Genomic DNA, 27,910 nt, shown 5'->3' with positions numbered 1-27,910 from the left:
TCTCATTAATCCATCTAATTCATGTGCTAGGATCGCTCCGTTGTTCTTCGCCATACTGATACATTTCTGCTTCAGGTGGGGATTTTCTTCCTCTGCTGTTTGCCAGAGCTCTAAAGAGAAACCTTTGTAAAGGCTTAAGACAGAATTCCCTCTGCAGGAAAAAAAAAGAGCCTTGAGCGCTTGTGTGAATGGCTGGAACTGAGTAACAATGAAGCAAAGGGACCGAGCCTGAGGCAGTGTTCGGAGAAAGAGAAACTCTGGAGGGTGAAGGAAGAGGACCTCCGTGCTCATGCTCTTTAAATTCGCCTGCAGTATCACTGCACTGATACAACTGTCCACTAATTTGGGAGCACTTTCACCCAGAGCTGGGAACTAGCTGTTTGTTTACACCAAGCTTTGAGAATCCAATGCAGCATTCAGAAAACACCAGCAGCTATGTTTTCAGGAAGTCCAAAAGCAACATTACATGGGCTTTCAAGACGGAAAAAAAGAGAGACAAAACTTTGCTTTTTCAAAGCATGGTGCTTTGAAAAAAGCTAAAAATATTCGACCAGGACTAAAAATATAACACAGCAAAAAGCAGAGCAAAAGCAGCAAAGCAGATTTCGGAAACAAACACCCAATGCTCCTTAGGATTTCTCTTTAAAATTGTTTTCATATTGGACTACAGCATCTTCAATAAGTATTCACCCCTCAAACTTTTCCACATTATGTTAATCTGAATAGAAATACACTGCAGTATGGTTATGTTAGAGAACATGTACAAACAAATAGCATTACAAATGCAAAGGTGATCAAGATAAGTCCTAGATCATTATAAGGCACGGTTTGGCTAAAAAAAATATCCTTAGGATCTCTCAACACTCCCTTGGGGAAAAAACGAAAAAAATATGGCAAGTTGTAACTCTACCAAATGTGCAGGGGGTGAATACATACGCAAAGCAGTGTTTCTGAACTTCAAAACACACAACTGAGTATATCCAGTCCAGTTTTTTTCCTCTTCCTCCTGCTCTACTTTCCACTTTAAAAACTACAGCCTCATCACGGAGCTTTTATCCTGTTCAACACCTCTGCTTTTCCATTTTTCCCCCTGGAGAGGAACTTCGCCGAGTTTTCCCATGTGCATCACTGGATTTAGTGTGACACTTTTGCTCATTCCGTGTGAGTAGCCAGGAGAATGAGCAGCAGGATTAGACGCATGACTGCATGCCTCAGCCCTGTGGGGAATGAGCTGCTAGCCCTAAAGCCACACTAATCCCAGTGCCGTGCAGGTCTCTCTCACTGGGAGTTAGGGGAGCAGCTGATGGCTCTGTGTATTTACTGTTGGCCAGCATCGTTCTGTGCATTACAATCAGCTGAAAGCAGTCTGATTACTAGAGTGTGTCGTCTTACGTACTTCGGAAAAAAGCATAGTTTGTCTTACCAAATGGACAACCTGCAGGTATTTTTAGGTAACTTTTTAAAGGACTAACTTATTTTATCCTTTCTTTACAAGCCACTGTATAGAAATGTTGCCACTTTTCAGGAGAATTAGCAAAATCTTTTTTGTGACTTCCTGTGATTGAACCTTTAATAGCAAAATCTTTAAGGAATTAAACTGTCAGAAACATTCCTGGCATTGTGTGTGTGTGTGTGTGTGTTTGTAAGACAAATAAAATCACAAGCATGTAAATCACTTAACACTGTATTACAGCACATTACTGTATACCGATTAGGCATAACTTATATTATGACCACCTTTCTAATATTGTGTTGGTCCCACTTTTGCTTCCAAAACTGTCCTGACCCGTTGAGGTATAAACTTCACCAGACCCCTGAAAGGTGTATTGTGGTATCTGTCACCAAGATTTTAGGGGCAGATCCATTAAGTCTTGTAAGTTACGAGATTGGCCCTTATGGAACGGACTTGTTTGTTCAGCACATCCCACAGATGCTCGATTGGATTGAGATCTGGGGAATTTGGAGGCCAAGTCAACACCTCAAACTTCTTGTTGTGCTCCTTTAAACATTCCTGAACCATTTATCCTAATGAAAGTGGACACGGCCATCAGGGAATACCGTTTCCATGAAAAGGGTGTGCATGGTCTGCAACAATGTTTAGGTAGGTGGTACGTGTAACATCCACATGGATGGAAGGACCCAAGGTCTCCCAGCAGAACATTGCCCAAAGCATCACACTGCCTTAGCCATTTTGCCTTCTTCCCATAGTGCATCCTGGTGCCATGTGTTCCCAGGTGAGTGATGCACATGCACCCGTCCATCCATGTGATGTAAAGAAAAATGTGATTCCTCAGACCATGCCACCTTCTTCTATTGATCCAGCATCTCACGTGCCCATTTTTGACACTTTCGGTGGTGGACAGAGGACAGCATGGGCACCCCATACGCAACAAACTGCGCTGCACTATATATTCTGACCTTTCCATCAGAACCAGCATTAACCTCTACAGTAGCTCTTGTCAAACTCTTACTCTTGCCCATTGTTCCTGCTTCTAACACATCAACTTTGAGGACCAAATGTTCACTTGCTGCCTAATATAGCCCACCCACTAACAGGTGCCGTGATGTAGAGATAATAAGTGTTATTCACTTCACCTCTCAGTAGTCATAATGGTCATAATGCTATGCCTGATCAGTGTATTTAATAAGAAAGTTACATTCATTCATTCATTCATTCATCTTCTACCGCTTATCCGAACTACCTCGGGTCACGGGGAGCCTGTGCCTATCTCAGGCGTCATCGGGCATCAAGGCTAAGAAAGTTACATTCGTTTTTAAATTGAAGTTTAACTGTATAAGTCAGTCCACATTAGCATATTGGCTCCTAGAAGAACAAGCAGTTAACTGCTGTTATTTTACAAGCAAGGCCTCCCTTTTCATTTTAATTGGTAATTAATAATAATAATAATAATAATAATAATCCAATCATTTTTTAATATATGTTTTCATAAATTTAGAGCTGCAGAGTTTTATTTTCCACCCAAAGAACGCAATATTTGCAAACTGCCATTATTTATACGCTTCCAAGTGACTTGTTGGTGTTTGGACTAAACACATTCAGTTCACGAGACCAGTCAAAGAGACTAATTGCTAGAAAAACCACTGCTATATTAAGTATGCTTAGGCTTAGAACCCTATTGCATCATGTTATTCTTTATTCTAGGGTGCTAATAATTCTGGACTTGACAATAAAATAAATACTAAGTTTTAACAAAGCAAGTAATCAAGGAATCATTTTGAGCAGTGGAAGGAAGGCCAGCTGCATGTGCTAATCCGTAAGGAATTGAGGAATGAGACACGGAGAAGTGAAGTGTTTGAGGTTTTATTAATAGAGTTGCTCTACAGGGTGAGAGAGAAGGTTAGAGCGCTCACCTCGCACAATAGGATGAAAAGGGAAAAAACACACTCTCCACTGCACTTTCTCTTTCTTAGGCAGACGTGATTACATTCAAACAAGAGCAAGAAAACCAATGAATATTCAAAGCACTTCTCTTAATGGCCTCTTCTGAGAGTCACAGGAAGCTGAGCTGCACATTGCTCCACTTTACATGCAGCACATAAAATTAAAGACTTTGTATACTTGTGAAATGCGTAGCGTGGTTAACTGTGGACCAACCTGCTCGTCTGGCCTCAAAGCATGCGTGACCCATTTCTTCCTTTAATTCTTCATTCTCCAGTGCGATGGCCTCTCCGACAGCCACAAAGCGGCTCACGGCGGTGCTGACCGCCTGGCCGACCCTCTGGATGGCTCGTGAGGTCTTCTCCGTCTTCTTTAGCTTGTCCTTGTGATTAATCAGTGTGGTTATCTGGAATGAAGGAAACACAATTTGAGGAAACAAGGTCACAGAGGGCCTAATTTATCAAGCTTTTCGCCAAGTTAAACGTGTAAAGCTTTTTATTCTCCACACAGAACTCATGATTTGATCAAATGTGATTTTCTTTCTAATCTCAGATGTGCATTATGTTGATAAATGCTAATCATCTGTAACTTACCGAGAGCATTCAAGACACAACTGATTTATATTCCATGATGCTTACAACACTCCAGAAGCTCACCAAGAGCTGAAAATGCCAAAATAACAACTAAACAGTGCTAAAGGCTAAAGAGCACCTCCCAGGCGTGTTGTGTTCTAAATCTTCCAGTAATGCAGCTCAGCCATCGCAGCGCTTCGGCAAAGACAGACCCAAAACTAACGCTTCCTCCTTTTATATGACACCATTTCTGTTGTCTTGATTGAACAGATGGACTTATTTGTCATTTCAGTTTATTCAATGACTTCTTTTGAACTGCTTTTTATCAAGACATTAATAGGAAATGACTTTCTGTCACAAAATGTCCTTTAAATATGCCCGTACAATCGTATGCGAAATAAATAAGCTATTTAAACTTGATCGTGTGCTCTGTATGCCAAATAAACAAAACAGCAAAAATAACTCATGATAATTATGCAATCTGAAGCCTTGCTGTCGAGATTCACATTAAATCAGTCTGTTTTTCAGAACTTTTTTTTTTTAAGAATAAATCTGCTCGTATACAGTTCCTTAATTGAGGCCCAGTGTGTTTACCAGGAATCTAAGCGAGTCCGTGTGAGAGTTGAGGTCTTCCGACTGCGTTTGTATTAGTTAGGAACCCTGCAGTCTCACAGCTTGACAAATGCTTTCACACCAATGGTCTTCCCTCTGTGCTGGGATTAAATCTATCAATTATGCATTACACATCCATTTTCGATTTCCGCCTAAAACACTGACACCAACCACCACTTCCTGCCTTCCCCGCTGTCACCTCCCCCAGCGCGGTCCCCTCCCTCCCCCAAGGGCAGGCTGAGAGCTCAAAGCTAAAGGACACCTGTAATGTAAAGCAAGACTACAGGATGACACGATACACAGCACACAGGAGAAGTGATCATTAGCAATCAGTCAACGGTATTTGCGACTTCTCAGCCTCACCGCCATTTGTCACCTACACGATGGGTGAATGACATATGCTCTTATTGGTTTGTACTGCAAACAACAAGGCGATTAATCATTGAAGAATATAAACAATGCACCCAGTTTCTGTGGAGCGAAAACAAAGCCAGGCTTAGACTGCCAGACAAGCTGGGTTTAATTTCTCTCATTCAGCAGTGTCTTGTACCCGGCACGGGAAACTCCACACTCTCCGGATTCTAATTCATTCAACTCAGTGATATCTGATCCCTCTGCATTATGACTAACTGTTACTTCTGTCTGCTTTATTATTCTGCAGAAATTTGAAGGAATTCCCTCGAGAGGCGACACAACACATGATCTTATATGTGTGAGGCTCTGGGAAAACCATTCCAGTGGTAAAACTGACATGTTCTACTATATATACACTTCACAAAAAACTTCATAGTTCCCTAAATATGTGTAAATGTGTCCTTTTATGCACATATCTCCATAATCATGTATAAAGTAGAGCATTTTATATTCAAATTACTCCCAAAAGTCAAAACTGTATCTGAGGATTTCCTTCTGGTTTGTTTATTTGATTAGGATTATGTACGTTTTCACTACAGGACAAAGCTGGATCAAACGTTCGCTGTGTGTGGAAATCCCACTTGGGCACAAAAAAAATTAGAAATCTTCAGACTGGTTCAAGCTGAGAGGGAAAAACAAACAACACTCTTTACAAGCGTGGTGAGAAGAAAAGCAACTCAGAAAGCACAAGTCATTAAACTCTATTGAGCATGCTTGTGAAATGCTTGTGTTCAGAGACAAAAATGATCTTTTACATACTTACATGGTGAAGAACTGTTCATGCAAGCACAAAAAATAGCCAACATATGGATTATTAAAATGCAATTTACAGAGTATTCGTACCTTTAATGTTTTAAGTGACTCCCACATTAGCTTTTGCATCTAGTTACCTGTATTAATGTTGTTCATACATTTAGTTACAGCACCAACAGCTTTAATTACAGAATCCACTTCTACAAGCTTACTTGTATCTCATTTGACAAAGAAACAGAGCAGGCTGTAGCTGAATTATTGCCCCCAATAATGTATATAGGAGGTCAGTTTCACATAATTTCTAACTGTAAAGCCAGGCGTTTGGTCAAAAAACATCCCAGATCCATATCTGTCGAAAGATGAAGTGCTCCAAGGTGTGTGTGTGTGTGTGTGTGTGTGTGTGTGGGTGTGTGTGCATGTGCATGTTTCACTGATCTTAGTGCTGTTCTGGCCTGAAAGTTCTAAAACAAGAAGATAAGGAACTTCAACTTAAGTGTAGCAGAAGGTAATACATTGTGTGTGTGTGTGTGTGTGTGTGTGTGTGTGTGTGTGTGTGTGTGTGTGTGTGGGCATAACACCCATGACTTCCTGTTGGTGGAGTAGCACATGGCTAGGAAGGCTGTGTAAACAGGAGGTCATGAAACAGGATATTGATTCAGTGGTGTTACAGAGAGACAACCCACTAAATCACACCACTCTCCCTGGCAGTGTGCCATTAAAAACTACACATCTACATCAGAAATCAGAGTTCACACATGGTTATCAACCCCACACACACATTTGTGATCAGATCTGGCTCCAGTAAACTACATTATTGCTACAACATGGCGTATGATTTGAGGATGGTTGGGAGGGGATGCCACTACACAAGGCATCCACTTTGGATTCATTTATGCCTTTAAAATGCTCATTATCTACATTTTAATTCCATGATTATTTGAGATTTCCGCAAGTCACGGTTTACGTATCAGGTGTTTTTCAATTAAAGACCAGTTATGATGTTCAATTTTTAACACTTCTTCCTCTAGGCCACAGTCTTCCCTTTTCCGCATTCGTGAGGTCACAGAAGGCCGTGATTAAAGACATAGCTGTGATTGACAGATGAAAGAGAGAGAGTATGATGTCCCTCCCACTGATACAGCACATCTCTCTTGACTACCACAGCCGTCTCAGGCTACGATTGTTAGGATTCGAACTCGTAACTACCCACAACGTCCGCTGTCCCCCATGATTTATTAACGCTTATTTACCTGGTGGTGTCAGAGCATGTCCAGTGTGGATTAAACACTAATCACAACTCCTACTATTCAGCCATGACGTTTAGGCAACATGTACAGAGTGAATCTGTGTAACTTCACAAATTTATCCGTGACTGATTCTAAATGAACACCATGTTTTTGGATTCTTCACTTAACCAGTGAAAGATGTCTGTAGTTAATGAGGCAGGGTCACCATATGCAGTAAAACATGATGATGATGACTGTGAAAATGTTCATATACCTAGATTCATAGTGAGAAATCTCTAGAACTTAATGCTTGTTTGGGTTATTAGAGGTCATTAGACATGTTAAGTAATCATCTGCTAATGGTGAAGCAGAGCAGTCAAATGGATTGAATTGTGTGGTGTTGCAGAAGAGTATTCCAGCTGTGGTAAGGACACCACTCACTCTGTGTGTGTGTGTGCATGTGTGTGTGTTAATTGACAAGATAAGCCCCCAGTGTTTGAACCCAACAGCGCCTCAGAAAATATTATAAAATGTCTTAAAAATATATATTTTTCAAATTGTGTTACAAAATAAAATCGACTGGTTTGCAGAAAGCAATTTATTCATGAGTGTGGTTTGTATCCTGCAAGATATTAACATGCTTATCGTGTGGTCTTGCTTTATCAGCTTCCTCTAGACATTTTCACATGAAAGAAAATCAGCTTCTGTTCACTTTACTTTGAATAATACCAAGGATTTTTTTTTCAAAAATCAACACAATAACTGCAATTTCACAATATTCTAACCACAGTTTTTAAACAGGTTCAATGCCAGTGTCAATCTCACACACACACACACACAGAGAGAGAAAGAAAGAGAGAGAGAGAGAGAGAGAGAGAGAGAGAGAGAGAGAGAGAGAGTGAGAGAGAGAGGAAGAAATTCTTATATGCACCTCATTATGAACACGAGTATGATCAACACCAGCACTGCATGCGTCACAAACTGAACATTTACAAGAGAGATAAAAGAAGTCCATGCTTTAGAAAGTGAAGATAATCTGATTCCAAATCAGAAGAATAAAAGCCCATGCACTTGCCAGCACCTCCCAGGGCTCCTGCTGGATGGAGTTTGAAAGGAAACGAAACAATGGAGTTGCTGGCTGTGCCAATATCAGTATTCCATCATTCGAATCAAAATGATGAGCTTGCGTGTGTGTGCGCGTGAGTGCGCGTGTGTGTGCTTGTGTGTGTGCGTGTATGTGTGTGTGTGCGTGTATGTGTGTGTGTGCGTGTATGTGTGCGTGTATGTGTGTGTGTGTGCGTGTATGTGTGTGTGCGCGTGTGAGTGCGCGTGTGTGTGCGTGTATGTGTGTGTGCGTGTATGTGTGTGCGTGTGCGTGTATGTGTGTGCGTGTGCGTGTGTGCGTGTGCGTGTGTGTGTGTGCGTGTGTGTGTGTGCGTGCGTGTGTGCATATGTTTGCAGGACTGATGGTATAAGATGCAATCAGGCTCTAGGGGTTGAGATACAAATCATTCTACTGAGGAGGGATATTTAAGGTACTTTAAAAAAAGTCTATAAAAGAAGAAGGAGCGCATCACATGAATATCGGCAACATCCTGAGAAGGCGGTCCAGTTCATCCATCACGTATAATTGCTTTTCAAAGATGGCCCATTTTTGCCTATTATTTGGACAGGTTCTCGTCCTCACAAATACAAATCACTGCATTTAGTGATGCACAAAGACAAACTAAGCAGAGTCTGATTACAGTGTTATACAGTGACCACTAAAGAAATGCACAAGGTATAAACTCTATAGTGCAGGAGCATTTAATCCGGGGTGTGGGTGTGTGTGTGTGTGTGTGTGTGTGTGTGTGTGTGTGTGTGTTTGTTTTCATTCCAAACAAGCAGTCCAAGTCATCACACCTTATTCCACTTGTTTAATCAGTAAGTCTCGCTCTCACTAATTAATCCACCCTTGCTGTGATTATGAAACAATTTTTGGTTGAGGAGTTTTCCCCAGTTTTCTCCACAAGTTGGTCTTGCCAATTCCCTCTCACTAGCAGACGGTCTAGCATCCCAGGGAGATGGAAGTCAAATGCATACTTCCTGTGTGATATATAGTGTAACAGATTAAAGTGCTCTTATCCCTGCTATCAGTGCCATTCTGATTCACACCGGGGACAGGGACACACAGAGAGGGGGGGCTATATGGACTATATGGACTATTTAAGGTAGGGAAGCATGATGTAAGCCTGAAACACACTTTATTATTCATTCATCTATTTCTATAGCACTCATCCCACTTAGGTCACAGGAAGCAATGAGCCTATTCTAGGGGACTCGCCCATCCTATTCCAGGGCCCAACCCAACACAGGGCATAATCACACACACTAAAAGAACAGGAGGGGTGCACACAGGGCAGGAGAGGGATCGAACCCTCAACCCTGGAGTTGCAGTGCAAACATGCTGAGCACTAAGTCACCATGTCTCTTTCACTGGATCAAATTTAACATGGTGTGTTACTAACTAATGCACTGACAGACATGACACAGATTACAGCACGGTATATAAGCATCTTCTTGTTCTGTGTGTCTTTTTCCACTAACTTGGCAGCAGAATCTTGTAATATGTTGCTCAGGTACAAGGACATTGGCTCCTGTTGAAAACTCTAATCTTGGTTTTGTATCAGAAGTGGGACTGGTGTCTTCCTAATTTCATTTCTTTTTTTTTGTTGGAAACTGTGTCACATTTGATCTCTTTGTTCCAGAGACAGTCGGCGGCTGCCAAAGCCATGCATTCGCTTTCAATGACACGCTAGGTTAGACAACGGAGGGGGAGAAGCTCATAAAGTTAGCAGACGCCATAATGCTCGATCATTATACTCATCACCCACACAGATGGACATTTAGCAACTTGCAGCAAAATCCCAGCAAGAGGTGACATTGTGCCTTGTGCTTTTCAATGAGCCATGTTCCTTGGCTTTTAATGTCTTTAAGGAAGAAACCTCATTACCCTCGTGCCTCATCCTCAGCAATTTGATGCAAAAATAAGATTGTTCCAGGGGGGAGGGCAAGTGGGCTGGGAAGAGAAGTGAGTTCATGCTGAGTACACATTTTAATAACAGGACCATATTGTCTCCACAGCCCAGATTAGATGATGGTTAAGTGTGCTAGTCTGCATCCAGCCTGAAGAAAGACAGATAATTAAGATCAGATGCTGGAACAGGCACAGCGTGCCAGGTCAGGCAGGACACAAGCTCTACAAGAGCCCCCGGTGCGCCATGGTCGATGGGCAGTAAAGTAATATCTCTCTTTCCCCTTCACCCTCTGGCACTTTGTATGTGGCCAGTAAGCAGCACAGTGCCTGAGCTTATCTTCCGTGCCGAGGTCACATATTGTACACGGTCAGACAGTTCACACTGGGGAAATAGAAAAGTATCAGGGCACATCTTAACTATTCACGAGCACGGTAGCAGAAATGGGAACACTAACTGCTGAAATAAGTTTTTAAAATGATGATTAAATGTACAACACAAACCCCTTACACTCATTATACCAGCTTCTGGAGATGGTTTTCAAGGAAATATTTTACCAGCAGAGTCGGTCGTTTTGCCATTCCTTCATTTAAACACACATGAAAGCAATCTGAACATTCAAGGCAATAAAGAAAGCATTAAAGGTGCTTGGTGTTGCTTTGTTTGGTTTTGTCTTTTTCAGCAGTAGAATCCAAATCTCCTGGATTGTTTCACAGTGCAAAACGAAAAACAAAACGGAGAAAATAATGATGCTTGTAAAATGCATTCTTCTTGAGAAGCACTGAAGATCTTACTGAAATGAATAACATATTACTAATTAGTAACAAAGATTACTAATTCTAAAGAAAAAGAAATAAATAAGAAGCAAGAAGCAAGGTTTTTACAGTCTAGGCTAAAACGTTAGTCCGGTCTTATGGCCTACGGCAGTCATTAAAATTACGATCCTAACTGGTTTAGCCCACGTTATACATCACAACGATTAGATAAGGTGCTGGACAGATGCCCAGTCTAATCTCCTTTCCTGTCAATCCTTGTGACTGGTGGAACATTGCTCGGTTGTTTCAGCCTCAGCTAGCACACACATCACCTTAGCATCGTAAATAACAAATCACTACAATAATACACCATATTGACATACATACTATATATATATATATATATATATATATATATATATATATATATATATATATATATATAGACCTTCCTTATGGTTGGTTTATTAATGCAAAGGAAAAAAAGCCCTGGATTAAAGCCTTTTTTTTTATCGTTTACAATAAAGTTCTTCAGAACTAGCCTTGTATTTACAAATACGCAGTGTATTTAATATTAACAGAAGACTTGCAAGTACAAACTGTAGTTTCATTCAATACCAGTTAATGTTCTGCCATGACAGGCATGCTGGGAAATCCTTGAATTTTTCGATCTACAGTAAAAAAAAAAAAAAACCTCTGGGTCTTAAAAGAGCTCAAAGTGCTCCCATGTGAGAGCCTCATTAAAACACAGGGCTCTTTTGTTCCCAAGCACAACCTAGCCACGTGTGGTTTCCCTTCTCAGTCAATACAAGCTTTCTCCTCGCTAATTGTTAATGAGTCCTCAGAGATTGCACAAGGATCCTTCACACAGGTCTAGGTCAGGAGCTGCTCAACCCCTTCTACACATACACGTGTTTGTTGCCAGTGTTACATTAAACCAGGCAGTATGTGATGAGGTAATCTGACCTGGCTGCACGACTCCAGCATTATTCGGAATACAGCACAATGCATGGCTATGATTTAACAATATGGTTTATATGCACATGAATACAAAATCACTGACATTAAATATCTTCTCAACAGTTTAACACTCATTTAATGGGTAAGTAAGAGGAGGAGAAGGAGAAGGAGGAGGAGAAGGAATCCAGAGTTAGCTAATGTTAAAGGTATGTGTTTTCCACCTTAGAAATGACTGTATGACCATCACACTTCAACAGTGCTTTCATTATGTGAGATCTTTAAGCCTAACATAAGCATTGCAACGAAGCGCACGGTATGTGGGCTCAGCTTCTGGATGCATTCCTGACACTTTGTATGTGTCAGTGAGCATGACATCAGGCTGAGGCCCCAAATGTGATTAATGTTTAGGTTTAACTGTGAGTTTTCATATCAGCACTGCCCAAAGACACGCTAGCATTCACACAATACTGCTCTTAGGCCAAAGTGAAATTTATAAATGTCAGCTCCCAGAGGGTTGAAATCTGCAAGCACATTGATCCATTGCGTTCTGAAGTGTTAACAGGATGTGATGAGAAAAAGCTTGATCTTATCGTTCATTGCAGGAATCTTTAATAGCTGTTGAGGCAAAGTAGTGCAGTACATTAGATCAGTGGGTTTGTCCAAGCATAGAAACCAGGCCTAAATCCAGGGTCCTTAACATGACTGAATGCAGAGGGACCTCATTGGAAACATGTCCGACTGCATGGAGGATGGAGAAAAGAGATCTCTGATGATTTCTGTGCAGAAAAAAAACAAGAAGCTAGCAACAGAGAGATGTCAAGGTCCCGGCACTCATTTTTCATCCTTTTAAAAGTTCAACCAGGTATCACGCTGTACTTTCCCATTGGTAATTCTGGTATTAGCAAATCTTGAGGCATAAAATAACAGAAGAATATTCAAGCTGGTGCTGCCCAGATTTTGTTGCGGTTCCCCTTTAAGGCTTGACTAAGCCGTGTATGTGTGTGTGTCCTCTACAGTCCCGGCTTCTTGAAGGTTGAATACTCGTTCCGTGCCTTAACTCCTACACACTTTCTTTTCATCGAGGACATTCAGTTGAGAACAATGCCTCCTTTCACATAGTTCAGGTCCTCACCAAGCTTGATTACTGATGACCAAGGACAGAAAGGAAAGTTGGCAATGTGGCACTGGAAAGCCAGTGGAAATGCCTAGACGTGAAACCCACTTAGTAAACCCACAGACCTACAGACGTTTGTTAAAAGAAGAAGAGCGCATCATACAGCACAAGAGACTACATTACAGCTGAACGGACACAAAGTTTCCGGTTTCCTTTCTCCGACTTGCGCAAATAAGATGAATGACTATAACAAGCTAAAGAATTCAAACTCCACAGCCTTCAGGTTTTGTACTGCTTGGTTCCAATCATCTGTAGCCAATTATCCAGCCTGTAGCTCTTTCTTGACACATCTTGACCACCCATTGGTTAAAATGAAGGCTGCAAACACATCCTCCTGTTAGTGCAGTCCTCCCTCAGTGCAATGGTCTCAACCTTGCGAGTTTGAAGCTTTCAATACTAGAGAGACTATTATTCCTTCTCTAAACCACATGAACTGCAAAGCGCAAAGATCACAGCTCTGACAAAATAATAACTGAAATCTGGATGAGTATACACCTATCCACCTATCCACTTAAACACAGCCAGGACATAGTTCATGAAAAATTGCCATGACTGAAACATCTTAGTATGTCCTGGAGGTATGCAAACTTTTGCACTAAACTACTGAGCAGAAAATAAATGTAATGAATAAATGTATGTTGATAATGTTGATAATTTTGAAATAATTCACGTTCTCCTCATTTAAAAACACCAGATTCAGTTCATGCAGCCTTCAGAAACTTTTGAACGTAATATGTCGAGCTTTCGTTAAGCTACAGGAAGAGAATTTGATGAACGTTTAATCGAAGAGGCAGCGAATGAAGAATTAGGTGCATGCGGTTACTGAACTCATTTACTCCAAGCCGCTTGTTCCGTGTTAATAAACGTATTAGTTCGCCCAAGTACACTTTCTGTGTGGAGTTTCTAGACCTTCAAAACGAAGATCTTTCAAGAACTTTTCAAAAGATATTACATTAGCACAAACCCCATTGTGATTTCAGGGTAAACTGAATCTAATAGTCTAATCAGTGAAGTAATGACGTGGCTTGTCCGAATGCTGCTGAAACAAGACAATCTGTTTCACAAACTTCATCAGAAGTTTATTCTGTGCTTCAAATAAGAAACGGATGTTTCATCTGTTTAGAGTTTGTGAAATGGTAGCGTGAACCATAACAGCAAACTGATTTGCTTATTTCTTATTTCTACTAACAAACTACTGGTTAGTGGTTAAGCATTCAGTGTAACTGTCGTCACCATTCAGTCATTTAGAAGAATATTTTTAGCGGTTTCTATGGCGATTAGAGCACGAGTCTGTGAATAAGGTGTAAGCTTGAGGATGTTATATGTGGATGTTATATTGTGGATGATTTCTGAGAAAGGATGTATTGCTGGAATGGATTGTTCAGTGGTGACTCACTGCACAGAGAGAGAGAGAGAGAGAGAGAGAGAGAGAGAGAGAGAGAGAGAGAGAGCGCAGTCTGTATCTGTTAAACTGTTACAGAAGAACGCTGGGGCACCTGTTATGCTTTTGCCACCCTGTTCAGCTCCATCACCTGTCCTGACTGATGAACAGTGAAAACGAAACGCCAACCTGATCTCTCACTTCTCAGGACTCTTGAGTAAACACAGGGAAATAAAATGCGATGAAGTATAATTTGATTAAGGTGAAGAGGTGTAGCATGAAAACAAAACTGTGATCTGAGATAAAACCATTCTAATGCACTTTGGTCTTTGTTTGTAGAGAAAACAGCATCTGCAAATCTGCCTGAGTTACTGTTATTGTGATTTTACAAGCTTGGGATCTAATCGGTTAGCATTTGTGGTATTATGTGGCTACAGACAGGAGGTCTTCCTGGAAAAAAAAAAAAAGGCAAGAAAATAAAAGGAGGAAATTTAAGAATGTTACAAATTTTTATCTAACCAGAAAGAATTCTTATATAGTTTTAAATGAAGACACGAATCTAACTAATCATCATCTTCTTCTTCTTCATTGTAGTTGCTGTACTTTAATCTTAAACCTTCACCTCTGTACATGTATAAGTTGTCTGTTTATACTAAACTTCCTTTTCCTCCGAGGACTTATTTGGGGTTAAATATGGGGTTGTTTTATCGGACTCCTCTCAGTGGGTGTTGCAGCAGTAAAGCCTTACGTTCCACCTTCTCTCTGGGAAACCGGTCCTTTACAAAGAGCTGGCTGTGTTTTAATGCAGCTATAAAAATTCTGAGACGGAACAACTAGAAGTGCCACAGCACACGCCTCATATAAGGGCAAAAAAATCTTTGGGATATCACGGAAAGACGAAACATTTCAGGCATGTGCACGTCTCCTGTTGGCCAAATTGGTGAAAGAGTTTTGAGAGTTTCAGAGTGTAATTTCTCTTCTCACTCTCTCTTCAAAGTGCAGCACAACAGCCTGGAACAGCCTTATAAAGCAGAAAGATATCGGTGACCATGAGTATCTCTGTTTTTTATGTTTAATCGATGTGCACATTCAATGCCAGTTACAGTCCTGCTCCTGTGTGCTATGTGCATAATTCGAGTATAAATCAATACATCATTCACTATTCACTATATAATAATTTTCCAAAGTCATCATCAAGAGAGAACATCACAAGTCATAAAAAGCAAGAAAGTAAAATGAAATTGATCCTTGTTTCATTCCGCTTTTGGAACCTGGGAGAACAAAAATCCTTAAAAAACTCTCACAAGTGGCTGTTTTGAATTCACAGCCTTTTATGCAATTAGGTTTGTTCTCGAGCTGATTTACACATAAGGATCACAAAAGGTGTCCATTTTTAGGCTGGTCTACAATGATTACTGGTGTAAAGTGTGTAGAATTGAGTCGTAAGTCTAGTCCAGTCTGGCTGCACAGGCATTAAAATATTAAACATGTTCGATATTTAGAAATCCTGTTGAGTGGAGAGGCTACTGACTAATCCTGACATCCACTGGATTTATGTTTGTTAATGAGAAACTGGCAGGTTAGGATCGTTGCTGGGGGGATGATCAATCGTGGGGTTTTGTTCTGGAGCAAATCCTGTATCCTGTATTGTTGTTAATAAATAAATCCAGTCAGACTCAGTCAGTGTCTTAATGGCCAACTACAACCTCACATTCACGTGACACGGAGAAAAAAAGGGAATTTCTGGGTAACTTTTTCTATCAGGCTTCTGTAAAATGCCCAAAGTTTTGATCTTAATTGTGATGAATTGTGAACCAGTTTGTTCCAAAATCTATAAATGAAAGTAGCATTGTTTCATCTGCAGAGATTATATGTCCTGAAGGAGTAAATGAAACAAGGTATCTGCTATCTACAACAGAAATTGTCCAAATGATCTTCCCTTTCCTAACGTAAGCTTCAGAAACAGGGTATTGTTTGTTTCATTTCCATTGCAGGTACAATTACTTATAATGGACAGATATTTTAGGGGTTATAATGGAATTGTTTGTAAAGAAAAATGAAAAACATTGAATGAGATCTTGATCCTTGAGCTTGAGAAGCTGATTTATCAGGTGTATATATGATTAGTATCTGGGAGTGTTTAAGGTCTTACAAAGCCTAGAGCAAGGTCACGTGGTTAGATGCCCCAGGCAAAAACCCACAGACGGTTTTTTATTCTTCTTTTAGTCTCTTCTCTTACATCAGACTCATTAAAAAAGTCACCACTTAAAGGTGTTTTACTTCAAAAAGTCATTGAGACTACACTACAGAAGAAGACATGATTTACAGGCAGAATACAGAGCGGATTTACAGTGCTTAGAAGCCTGTGGGCAATAAGTCACACGCTACAGTGAAATGGAGACGGCATCCGGGTCTTAGCCCTAAAGGGTTAACCTGTGACCCTGATCATTTCTCCTTTTAGTGAAGACATCCCCTGGTCCAGTGAAGAACATGATCCTCACCCAGGAATGTGACCACACCATGATCTGTACACAGGAATACACTAAGCCAACACACACACACAACATGGTAACATATTGAACTGTTTATACTAACTGTTGAGATCAATTGGCTATTAAATGTCAGTGTAAATGAGATAATAAAGTATCTGATATTAAACATTATAAATGTTGTACTCCAAACATGTGCACTGCAGTGTATTCTCTCAGAATTATATGGCAGGGTTTTACTCATTTGCAGTACAATGCTTTAAGGATATGAAATGTAATTGAATTTCATGGCTAAACAATTGAGAGTCACCAGGAACTTACAGCTTCGATAGCTCAGCCTCGACTCAAACTCAAATCTCAAAATGCTTGACACGAGTCTGTGTCCTGCCTCAACTCAAGATTTGCGGCTCGGTGCCGTGACCCAGACACGTGGCACAGAAACCATGGGCCATGGCTCAGGCTGGTGGCACAGGGACTCGAGACCGAACCAGGACTTGTAGCTCTTAGCTGTGACTCAGACTAGTGGCACAGAGACTCAGGATCAGTACTTGTGGCTTTGGGCTACGTGAATTTTTAATATCTTTGGTGCATCACTATTTCAGTATAAACAATTAAGCTCAGTGCTAAATTTATTTATTTATTAAATATGGAATAATCTCTGCAAGTCAATATTAGAGATAAAAATGTCTCTTTCCAACATTGCCGCTGTCAGCATGAACCCCAGCTGCCAGCAGCTCATGTCCAAGAGGGACTAAAACTGTAAAACCAGCTGTCCTGTCCAACTAAATTTCACTACCTGTATGTCTCTAAAAAACAGATGACAGCAGACAGAATGTCTTCCAGTCAAGCCAGTCACTGCTACATGGATAAAAAAAAAAAAAACACCAGACACTGGCATGGAGACAGTCAGGCATGAGAGATTCCCATCCAATGCCTCCTGGCAGCTAAGTGGATCCTGCTCTGAGAGCCAGTAATCAATATTCATGAGGTGGATTGGGGAAGCCGACAGCCTAGCAGTCAAAGCTCCTGAGTGCATGGCTAATGTTAGCATTATTTAGAATTTGCATTATCCGTGCTTATACGGCCAGCAGAGCGACGCACGAGGCTAATCCCGTCGGCCCAAGTGTGACATGACTGATGGAACTAATTACCTCAAGGGGCAGCTCTTTAGATCTGAGTTAAGTAGGAAGCATGAAGAGATAAACAGAGAAAACAAATGGAACCTCAATATCATGCTGAAGCATGCTTTTAATTTACCTGGTTCCTACTCATTTTATTGCTGTGACACAAAACCTCCAACTTTCAATACAATACAAATTATGAAAAACTAAAAAAACTGAAATATGAGACATTTTCATATGTGCGGATCGAATGGAATCTGCATGTCCGTATATCTCTCTAACACTGAACAATTTCTAGATGACAGCACCACCATGACAAGACATAATTAGAGGGCATGGTCCAATGGTGTGACTTCAGAAGTTACCAAAAGATAAATCATCTTAACCACAATATGATTTAAAGGGGCCTTTAAAGACTCGATTAACTTTCTTTTAAAAATATTGCTCTAAAGTGCTAACGTTCAAAGCACTGAGGGGAAATAGATGGTCTACAGAAAAGACTTTTCTGTATCGCCTGAGGCGCCGAGCCATTATAGCGAATGTGTAGGATTAGTAAAGCTTATTCCGAACTCAAGTAACTTGAGAAGAAAAAAGAAGCTTTCATTTGTCACATGTACATTACAGCAAAGTGAAATTCTTTCTTCACGTTTGCCAGCTTGCTAGAAAGTCCCAGGATCAGCCATAACACCACACCACTAGAGCAGAGGGATTAAGGGCCTCACTCAGGGGCCCAGAGGTGGCAGCTTGGCGGTGCTGGGGCTTGGACCCCTTACCTTCTGATCAGTAACCCAACCCTTAACTGTTGAGCCTTCACTTCTTCATGGCCTTCATGGCCTTCAAGCATTAAATATGCTGTAGCAGTGTATTCAGGGTCATACATCTGAACTTGCTTTTTCAACCAGGCTTCTTGATTTCTAATAATACATTTATTTGCAGTATATCCAATACTTCATGCTGGACTAAACCACTGGTCTGCCATCTACACATCTAGTGTTGCAACAAAACTTATGTCTCTAAAACTATATGGAAACCCACATATGTAAAGAAAATCTACACATGAAATCAAATTTTGGAGCAGATATTAAGTATGTTTTTTGGCAGGAAATATATATTTAGGTCAAAGGGATATTTTTAACCCTTTATCTTGGGTTATTCATCTAAGTTAAGTAGAACTAAGCTGATTACAATAGAGATACAGACAAACAAAATTGGGGAAGTGGCATCTCAGTGGCTAAAATGTTGGATTACTGATCAGAAGGTTGTGAGTTCCAGCCTTTCGAATCCCACGACCACCAAACTGCCACTTCTTTTCCCTGAGCAAGGTCCTTAACCCTCAACTGCTCAGTTGTCTAAATGAGATAAATGTAAGTCACTCTGGATAAAGACATGTATGAAAATGGCAGAAATTTAAATGAAATTAACATTTCCCCTGATATAAATGTGTCCATCAGTAAGTAACCAAATGTTGGCAGACTCTGTGTCCATGAAACATCAAAACCAAGAGTGAATTTGTTCCAATTCTGGGAACATTGGAACTGCAGCAGAAAATGCTGATAAATCTGAACTTCCTAAGGTATATAGATAACTGTCTGATTTGGACTTTGCTGAAAATAGCACTTTTATTTCCGATAATGAATTAGAAAGTCTATTTTCTCTGAAAAGATTAACTTGTATAAGGAAAGAAACTTACATCAGGCAGATTGTTTTATTATTTATCAGATAAAGTTAAATTAAAGAGATTAAACTGAACCCAAACCCAGAGGTTTATGTACCGTAGTGTGTAGCGAGGACATGCATCAGCTGTTATATATTTCTATTTGCCTTCTTGGTAGAAGAATAATGAGGCCTTTGTAATTACTAGTAAGGTAAGTGGGGTATTCGTCACAAACGCCTCACATTCCACAAGCCCAGCGACTGCAGCCAGGCACTGTCTCTGTGCCAGTGCACACTGTAGAATGATACAAATGAATAGTCCGGATGCCTGTAGATTCTGGGAGGGGAAAAAAAAAAAGCCACGGAATGAACTCTTTATTTTCCTGTCTTGCTAACAAATGCAATGTAAACAGTGATGAAAGTTGAAATGTCAGAGAGTTAAAAAAGGTGGCGAAGAAGAATGAAGAAAAAAAAACTAGAGGCAATAGTAAGTGCAGAAAACTTTTGCTCTCAGAAAACTTTATTGTCCCACAGTATTTATCATGGAGGCCCAAGATCACAATCAGCCATGAGCTGGCATACAAAAGACCTGCTCAGTGGGATCCTGATATTTCCCAGGGTGACCCAGAAGGACAGGGTCATCATCACAGGTGAACAAATCATGAATTCATTAGCTAGACTTCAAAGTGCTGCCCTGTCTGTATTGGGTGTCCAGAAGAATAAGTGATAATTCTACAACAGTAGCTAAAGTAATATAAAATCACGCCATATGGTCAGCTAATTATCTAGCCAAGTGTGTTAATAGAAACTAAAGGAAATGATGACTATGTTCATTACACTTAGATATAGAACATCATGTTTGTACTCTTGACAAAAAGAGTGCTTTTAAAAATGGACATTGCTACAACACAGCTTCACAGAAATATATAAATAAAGAATGATAAAAATAATCAAGTTTATAAGTTAAATGTATAGTTATCCCTAAGGAGTAAGTCAGAGGAGATGATATGAAGATGAAACCTTGATAGAAACCAGACTCAAAAGGAAACCCATCCCCATCTGGAGTACACTTGATCTGTGCACGCTAATTATTTTTCAACTGGTAAAAATAATCTTCCAGGGCTGCAGGTGGTGAGATTCAGAACTAGTAGCTTGTGTTATACTTGCAAAAGGAGTGTTGAGAAACCATAAAGTTATTTAAAGGTTTAAGCAAAGCTACAAACCAAATTAAATGTTCTGTTTCCCCAACGTCAGTTTTTTTCTGGTTGTTGAACATTCTTGTGCACTAGGCTACTGATTTCTCCACCCTGATCATACTACAGCTCTGATTAAGCTAGCATCCTTCCTGTTGACAGATTGTAACAAAACTACAGCCTAGAGCGCCAACATGACAAATGATATCAGAGAAACAGACCAAACACTTTATACTTCTGAATCTGAGACCTGACCAGGAAAGTCATGGCCTGAAGGCCTGGATTCATGTTGCTTAGAAAATCCTCTAGAACTGACACCATGCATTCATGGGATCCTTTCTTACAACTTTACTCTTGTTGCGGCTGTGCAGCTGAAAACTAAAACAGTTCTCCTGAATAATGTTTTCAACATGTGTAGCCTTTTTTTCAAGCCAACAGTTAGCGCATTGTGCAGATGCACCATTTCAGAAACTACCATGTATTAAAGATAGATTCTGTCAAAGAAGAATAGCCAACAAATCCATATTGCCTTTTATAGGGACAATGTAACTGCTCTTTTGACAGCTGCTGAAAAGAAAAATTTAAGGAAGAGGATGTAGTCATCCGTTGGCCAGAACACAAATTGACTGCTTCAACAAAAGCGGCTAACACACTGCTCTGTGGGAGTCAGAGATGTGCCGAATGTAGAACACATGGACATAGTATACAGTTTCCAATACTTGTACTAAATAATACAGTGTTTGTGAGATCTGCCGTCCTTAAAATGAACATTCACACATACAGGGCTTTACTCCTGGCTGCAGTGCGTTTTCTCACATAGTTGTACAATGAGTTCAAACCTCTGGTTATTTTGAGGTGTCACATATTTCCCTCTCACTAAGGGTGTTGACTTTCTTGATGTTCACTGTTTTGCTGCCTGATGCTACCGAGCAGTTAACACCAGGTCGTTTCACAGTGTACAAATATGGTAGCGCGGTGAAGAGTTACCACGGCAAAAGCCATACTGACCCTGCTTCCATTAAGACATCTGGCAGACACTCTAAAGCAGAACGACTTTTATCTCTATTAAACATCCGAGGCTAAGAGCTAAGGATCTTGCTAAAGGGCCCCAACAGTAGCAGTTTAGTGGCCGTGGGATTTGATCTAACAAGCTTCTGATCAGTAGTCCTGCTTCTTAACTACTACCAATGTCCTTAAGAGCAGGGTTTCATCGCCCCAGGAATAAAGGTGTATAAAAGTGTAAAATGTTTCTCTACTCTGGGTTAAAAGCAGGGTTTAGAATGACGTGAACCCGGGGTTAAGCACAGTTTGAAATCCATTACTTAGATGGATGGGCTGTAGTTGGCTTTAGCTTCTATGATCTCTGGCTTTGCCTTTTGCTGGGTGAGTAAATACAATGAAGATGAGAACAGCGCACTCAAAGCTCACACCCAAAACTTCTACACACCATACATAACACCAGTGTTGTTCTAGCACCGGAAGGTACTTAGCCTTGTAATCCTTTGGGGTTCCACGCAGAGAATAGTTTATTTATTTATTTATTTATTTTCAGCGCAATCACATGCTGTTTATCCTTTCTGCAGTTACTTCACTGCTCTGTCCTGCTGGCTTTCCTACAACCTGTAATTACCTCAGCATTAAAGAAATCTTAGATTCTGTATTTCACAGAAATATCAAACATGCCTCCCTGCCAAGATCGCACGGTAGGGCATCAGAAGTAGTTTAGTGTAAGCTACTTTATGAAAAGATCTTTACTGTGTAACTGAGACTATGCATTTGTCAGATTGTGAGCTTAACTGAATACGTGCAACTCCCACACTCTCACAACCTAATAACGGCTTCATTTACGGAAGTGTGAGAGCAACAGAAAGGCTCCACATAACGTGAGAAAGAAAAAAGAACTATCGGCCCAATTATAGCTGTAAATCTTTTTTGGGGAGGGGAAAAAGTGCTCGGCTTGGCAGAAACAAAAGACGGAGCCAGCACAAATATGTAATAATGAGCCTTTCTCTTTGCAGGATTTCAAAATTGGGCTGATCAGATCAAAGCCTCAGCACAACCTTCATAAGTCCTGTCCTGGAGATGCTACAACACCGGCACAGCTGGCTAAACTTTTATTCATGGAGGAAAGACCACAAAATGCAATAAACTCTTTCCAAAAAGAGTGAATGACATGAAACAAATCACAAAACAAATCTTCTGTTCCTAATGTACACTAAACCAACTGTGAATTGTGTATCTGGAACAACTGTGTAGCAGCTGTAAGAGTGCTATAAAAGCTATTTAAAGCTAGAGTCGAGTGATTTTGGGAGATGAAATTAGCTGTTTTTTAAACACAAAATCAAAGCACACAAAATTCTGTCCTTCAGGTCTCTTTCACGTGTATACAGTTATTTCAAAAAATGTCATTTTCAATCATGTTTTCAAAAACATCCCTGTCCACACACATGTAGTATGAAAACTCGTGGACTATTAAGTCTTAAGAATAACATTAAGAGCATGTGTATCCTGTAGGAGAGAATGCAGTGTGGAAAGCACATGAACATGGCCTACAATGAGAAATGACAAGCACGAGGATTCATGGTATGAACAATGAAGTGGAACTACTGCTAAAACACATGCTTAATCACAAAAGTGTTTATCCGGGTCTTCACCAAATGCTATGCTTGCAGTGTGGTTTGTTCAGTTGGAGAGCTACAGCGGCAGAACAATTAAACACGGCAAAATTTAATCAAATAAGAAAATACAGACCACAGAGAAACATCCTGCTCAGCAGCTATGTTAATCCAAGTCCGAGAAAGAAAGAAAGAAATTGTTTCCAAATATTTTCAGTAACCCAAAGTGCAGTTTTTGTGTAAAAAAAAAACATCCACATAAACCACAAAAATCATCAGCTCAGCTAGAGCATGTGATTCATGTTATAGCATTTTTCCCCACAGATGGTTCAGCAAATTGCCTGCAATACTCCACACCGACACAATTTCCACCACCAAGCGAGTTGTGCCATAAAAGCCAGGCTGAAATTAGTCACCTTCTTACAGGACATATGGGTGGAGCTAAAAATGGTACAGACCATCGACTGATCAGACAGTCACACAGACATCCTGTTTAATATTTGGGTGGAACAGCTTCTCTGATGGGCAGCCAAATCAGAAATTCATTAACTAGCCCACCAGGCACGTGAAAGCTGGAATGTGCTGCCCACCAAGTTTTGGCCACCAAACCTAATTGGCTGGACTAAAAAGAGATCTTAGCTGACATCAAGTGATAAGAGAATTATTTATGTCCATAAGACAAAGACGTTATGCTTTAAATGTCTGAAAATACACAAGCATACTCTTCATTTCATGTGGACTACTATTTGAGTATGGATAGCATCTTTATTTTTGTATGTATTAGACCAAACTTTATTAAGTTGCTTTTTGTACATACCTCCATGCTCCTGATGAATAGAATGTACGTCAGCCGTGTAAGCTGATTAATCCAGGCAGGATTCACAAGGAGGAACTTGCGCTCTAGTTCCACCATGAAGGTGTATTTTTCTTTTGTGAAACACATTCTGTTTAAAAATACATGAAACATGAACAGTCCAGACATGTAAGCATCTTGTCCTGAGCACCTGGGCTACTGGTTTATCCACCACTTTTCTCTTCTGACTCAAAAAATCTTTAATAGGATTCTACAGTGTGGGGTTCGCATTGGTCAGTGACTTGTGCTGCACTGTACAATGGAAAAGTGATATAATTAGTGTAAAGTTTGAGGCTGCAGGGGAGGCAGTGAAAGTACTGACTGACAAGAAAAGTAGGGACCCCTTGTTCTGCTTGCTTGGATACTTTTTTTTTCAAATCTGATTAAAAAATCTGGGGCACCAGAGAAACCACAACCTTTATTAAAGTAAATGAAAACATCAAATATTATAAAATGCTTCCTGATTTAATTACAGATCTGACTTTTAGGCAATGAAAATGGGCACTGGCAACGATCTAGAACAGATTTGATGATGAAGCAGGAAAGCGAATATGGTCAAACATGTGGTCTCTGCTTCTAAAGCCACGATTATTACATAGCCGCGGGAATGAGGCTGATAACAGTGGGGGAAAAGATCAGCCCGAACAGCACATCCTTCCAAATGAGCACGCAAACACACACACGCACACGCACACTCACACACACACACACACACACACACACACACACACACACACACACACACACACACAATCACACCTCACTTCATTTCCTCCTTGGCTTATCAGTGCACCTCCCTCACACACTCAGACAGAATCACAGCATCTGTGCTGAACCGTGACACTCGCTCTTGTATTTACACACATTGTTTACTCATTTCCTGAGATCAAATCCCTACCACTGCTATATATTCGTTATACAGAGCTACTAAAAACAAACGGGTAAATGAAGAAAACTTAAATTACAAGAAGAGAAACAACTGTCTTGCCTACAAACCTTCAACCACAAGGTGTATATTTACATTTAAGCACAGAGAGAGCTTTAACCAGAAGCTTCCTGGCTATTGCAGTTTGTTTCGGCTTGTGTTTATTGCGGGTGATCTTGCAGTTTGGAGAATTCCTGTAACATGACCTAAAAGAGATGGTTACAATAACAATACATTATCCATTCCTTTTCATTTTGATTTATCATGATAGTAAGCAGGCAGTTACTGATTTTTAGGAGTCTCTTATTTTAGCTCCACACACATACATTTGAAATGAGCTCCAAGGAACAGACCAAAATCCCTGGAAAGGGGGAGGGTTCTGATCAGGCCAACTTTTTATTGTCTGGGCTCCACACAAGGGTCTGAATTACTGAAAGGGTTCCTCCTTTCTTGTGATAAGTGAATGGACGATTGGCAAGCCTCCTATCACTGCCCATTTAGCCCCATCATGCACCCCATCAATGCTAATGACCTTTACAGAGTCACATGGGCAAGGAACTCAATGGCCAAGCTGTAAGTCCTGATGAACCCACACTATGCACTATGTAGCATGCTATTTTGGGAGTTATGCTGTTTTGTAGTCTCGTGTGAAATTGTAATGCAGGGCATCCAGTGCACTTATGAAATCCTACAAGGCACAGAAATAGGTTAGTGTCCAAATGATGTACCTTACACATAGTGTGCACTTTGGCATTTGTAGAAAATAAGGAATAGATCATTTCAAACCTATTGCAAGAAAGTTTTAGCAGCTTTAGCAAAAAAATAAGAAAAGGATTTATACCTATTTAACATGATTATTTTCATGGCTGGAAACAGGTGAAAATATAGCAAAATATAATGTAATAATAAGATAATAAATCTGACCTCACTTCAGTAAAATCTCTGCACATGACCACATAAAAAAATTTAGAGGAGGAAAATCACAGTACATTAAAATACACCTTTGAAGATATTGGACTCGGCATAGGGGTATGAAGTGGCTCTTCACCCATTAACAAAAAATTTTACTTAGTCTGATGTGGACTATTCGACAAAGGGTATAGGTGATTATGGTCCCTGGGATTATCCAAGTAGAAACAAATGTGCTGCATCGATCCCAATCAGACTGCATTTGGCAGATTAAAATGGTTCTATATTTTCATCATCTGTCCTTGAAAATTTTGCTGATGTGCTGTTCTCTGTATTAACTGGCAGAATGTGGTCTGGATTTGGACAAACTCGTCTTCAACAAACTCCAACCAACTCCATCCAAACATTTTTCCTAAGACAAGGTATAGTCGGAAATGGAAATATTGTGAAGGTCAATCCTGTCTACTGCTAACAAGCCCTAAGTGCAATGCACAAACCCAGGGGAATATGTTTGCTCTATAAATGCGGGATGCCGTAGGCTAGCGGTTAAGGTGCTGGACTACCAATCAGTACAAGGTTGTGAGATCAATTCCCATGTCCACTAAGCTGCTACTGCTGGGCCCCTGAGCAAGGCCCTTAACCCTCAATTGCTCAGTTGTATAAAATGAGATAAAATGTAAGTTTCCATAGATAAGAGTGTCTGCCAAATGCTGGAAATGTATAAATGGAGTTTTCTCTATTTTTCCAGGAAGCCATGAAATATACACGAAAATGAAGGAATATCTCCAAAATGATTTTATATAACGTCATATTGGTCTCCATGACATGAATAATAGGTGAGGGAAAAAAGCTGAGAAAACAACCGTTTTGATTTCAGGTGCAATTCAGTCACGTGTAAACAGGATATTTGATATAACTGGACCTTTACTCTAAAATTTACTCTACTTTGTATGTTATTTCAAAACAAATTTCCGTCCTTAAAAAGTTTGTCCTGTTGAGAAATCCCTGTAGTTGTCTGGAGGACTGTGAACCAGTTGCAGTAAGCGATGTAAGTTCAATACAAGGAGCAAGTATTGAACCGAACTATAGAGAGGTCAATGATATGGCAATAAACCGGTTACATATAAACACAGAGGTGCGGTTTAGTTGCCACAGCGACAACGCAACATTATAGCACTTTCCCACAAGCAGCTTCGTGTTTTGTTTAGTTTACTCGAACACAATCTGGAACAAGCGAACAATAGGTAAACTTTCGTTATATAAACACAAGCTAAGTAACACCACACCGTATCTTCTGCTGGTTTGTGTTGACTTTAGTCTCAGGAACCAGGAGCTCGGACACAAAACTCACCTGAGACACCAGAGGGATGAGGGTTTGCTCCACCGACCGAGTTTTTATTTCGAGTCCGCAATCAAAGTTACCACCACCGTCACACGGAGACGAAGCCATTCCTGACCAGTTTCTCAGCTAATATGAGCTTCAGAAAAAACGTGAGTGCGTTCAACGGCGCGGTGATTTATTATACAGCGAATATTTCCCTCTTGGCTTGTGGACTATTCGGCAATGCCGCGTCTGGGCTGCCTGTCCTTCCCCATGTAGTGGCTGGAGCAGCTAGAGAGAGTAGGCAGGCTAAACGGGACACACACACACACACACACACACACACACACACACACAGAAGAGTGGGTGGGCGCAGAAACACCGAGAGGGAAACACAGCCGGTTAACACGCACTAAGAGTTGGCTGGTTTTCATATGGAGATAAACTTTCTAAAATAAATGAACCGAGAATAGCACGACTTGTTCTGACTCATAAAACACCACAAGAGCCAAAGAAGTGTAACTAGAGTGCTGGCAGAAAGAAGAATATATATATTATATATTATATATA

The 27,910-nt window shown here is 40.4% G+C and overlaps 1 protein-coding gene across 2 annotated transcripts in view; it reads right to left on the bottom strand.

The window, feature by feature from the left end:
• The window catches only part of ctnnal1 (catenin (cadherin-associated protein), alpha-like 1), a 57,013-nt gene extending 29,359 nt beyond the window's left edge, over positions 1-27,654 (bottom strand). For both annotated transcript variants that reach the window (XM_060896909.1, XM_060896910.1), the window contains exons 1-2: positions 27,371-27,654; positions 3,617-3,806 (exon numbers count right to left, since the gene is read on the bottom strand). In XM_060896909.1, coding sequence (XP_060752892.1) covers positions 3,617-3,806; positions 27,371-27,469 — 289 coding nt within the window. In that variant the 5' untranslated portion in view covers positions 27,470-27,654. The remainder of the gene's footprint in view (positions 1-3,616; positions 3,807-27,370) is intronic.
• Between the last annotated feature and the right edge of the window lie 256 nt (positions 27,655-27,910).

The sequence above is a fragment of the Tachysurus vachellii genome, chromosome 21 (assembly GCF_030014155.1).
Source record: "Tachysurus vachellii isolate PV-2020 chromosome 21, HZAU_Pvac_v1, whole genome shotgun sequence".
Lineage (NCBI taxonomy): Eukaryota > Metazoa > Chordata > Actinopteri > Siluriformes > Bagridae > Tachysurus > Tachysurus vachellii.
The sequence above is the reverse complement of the archived record's forward strand: the minus strand, read 5'-3'. Positions and strand labels throughout refer to the sequence as shown.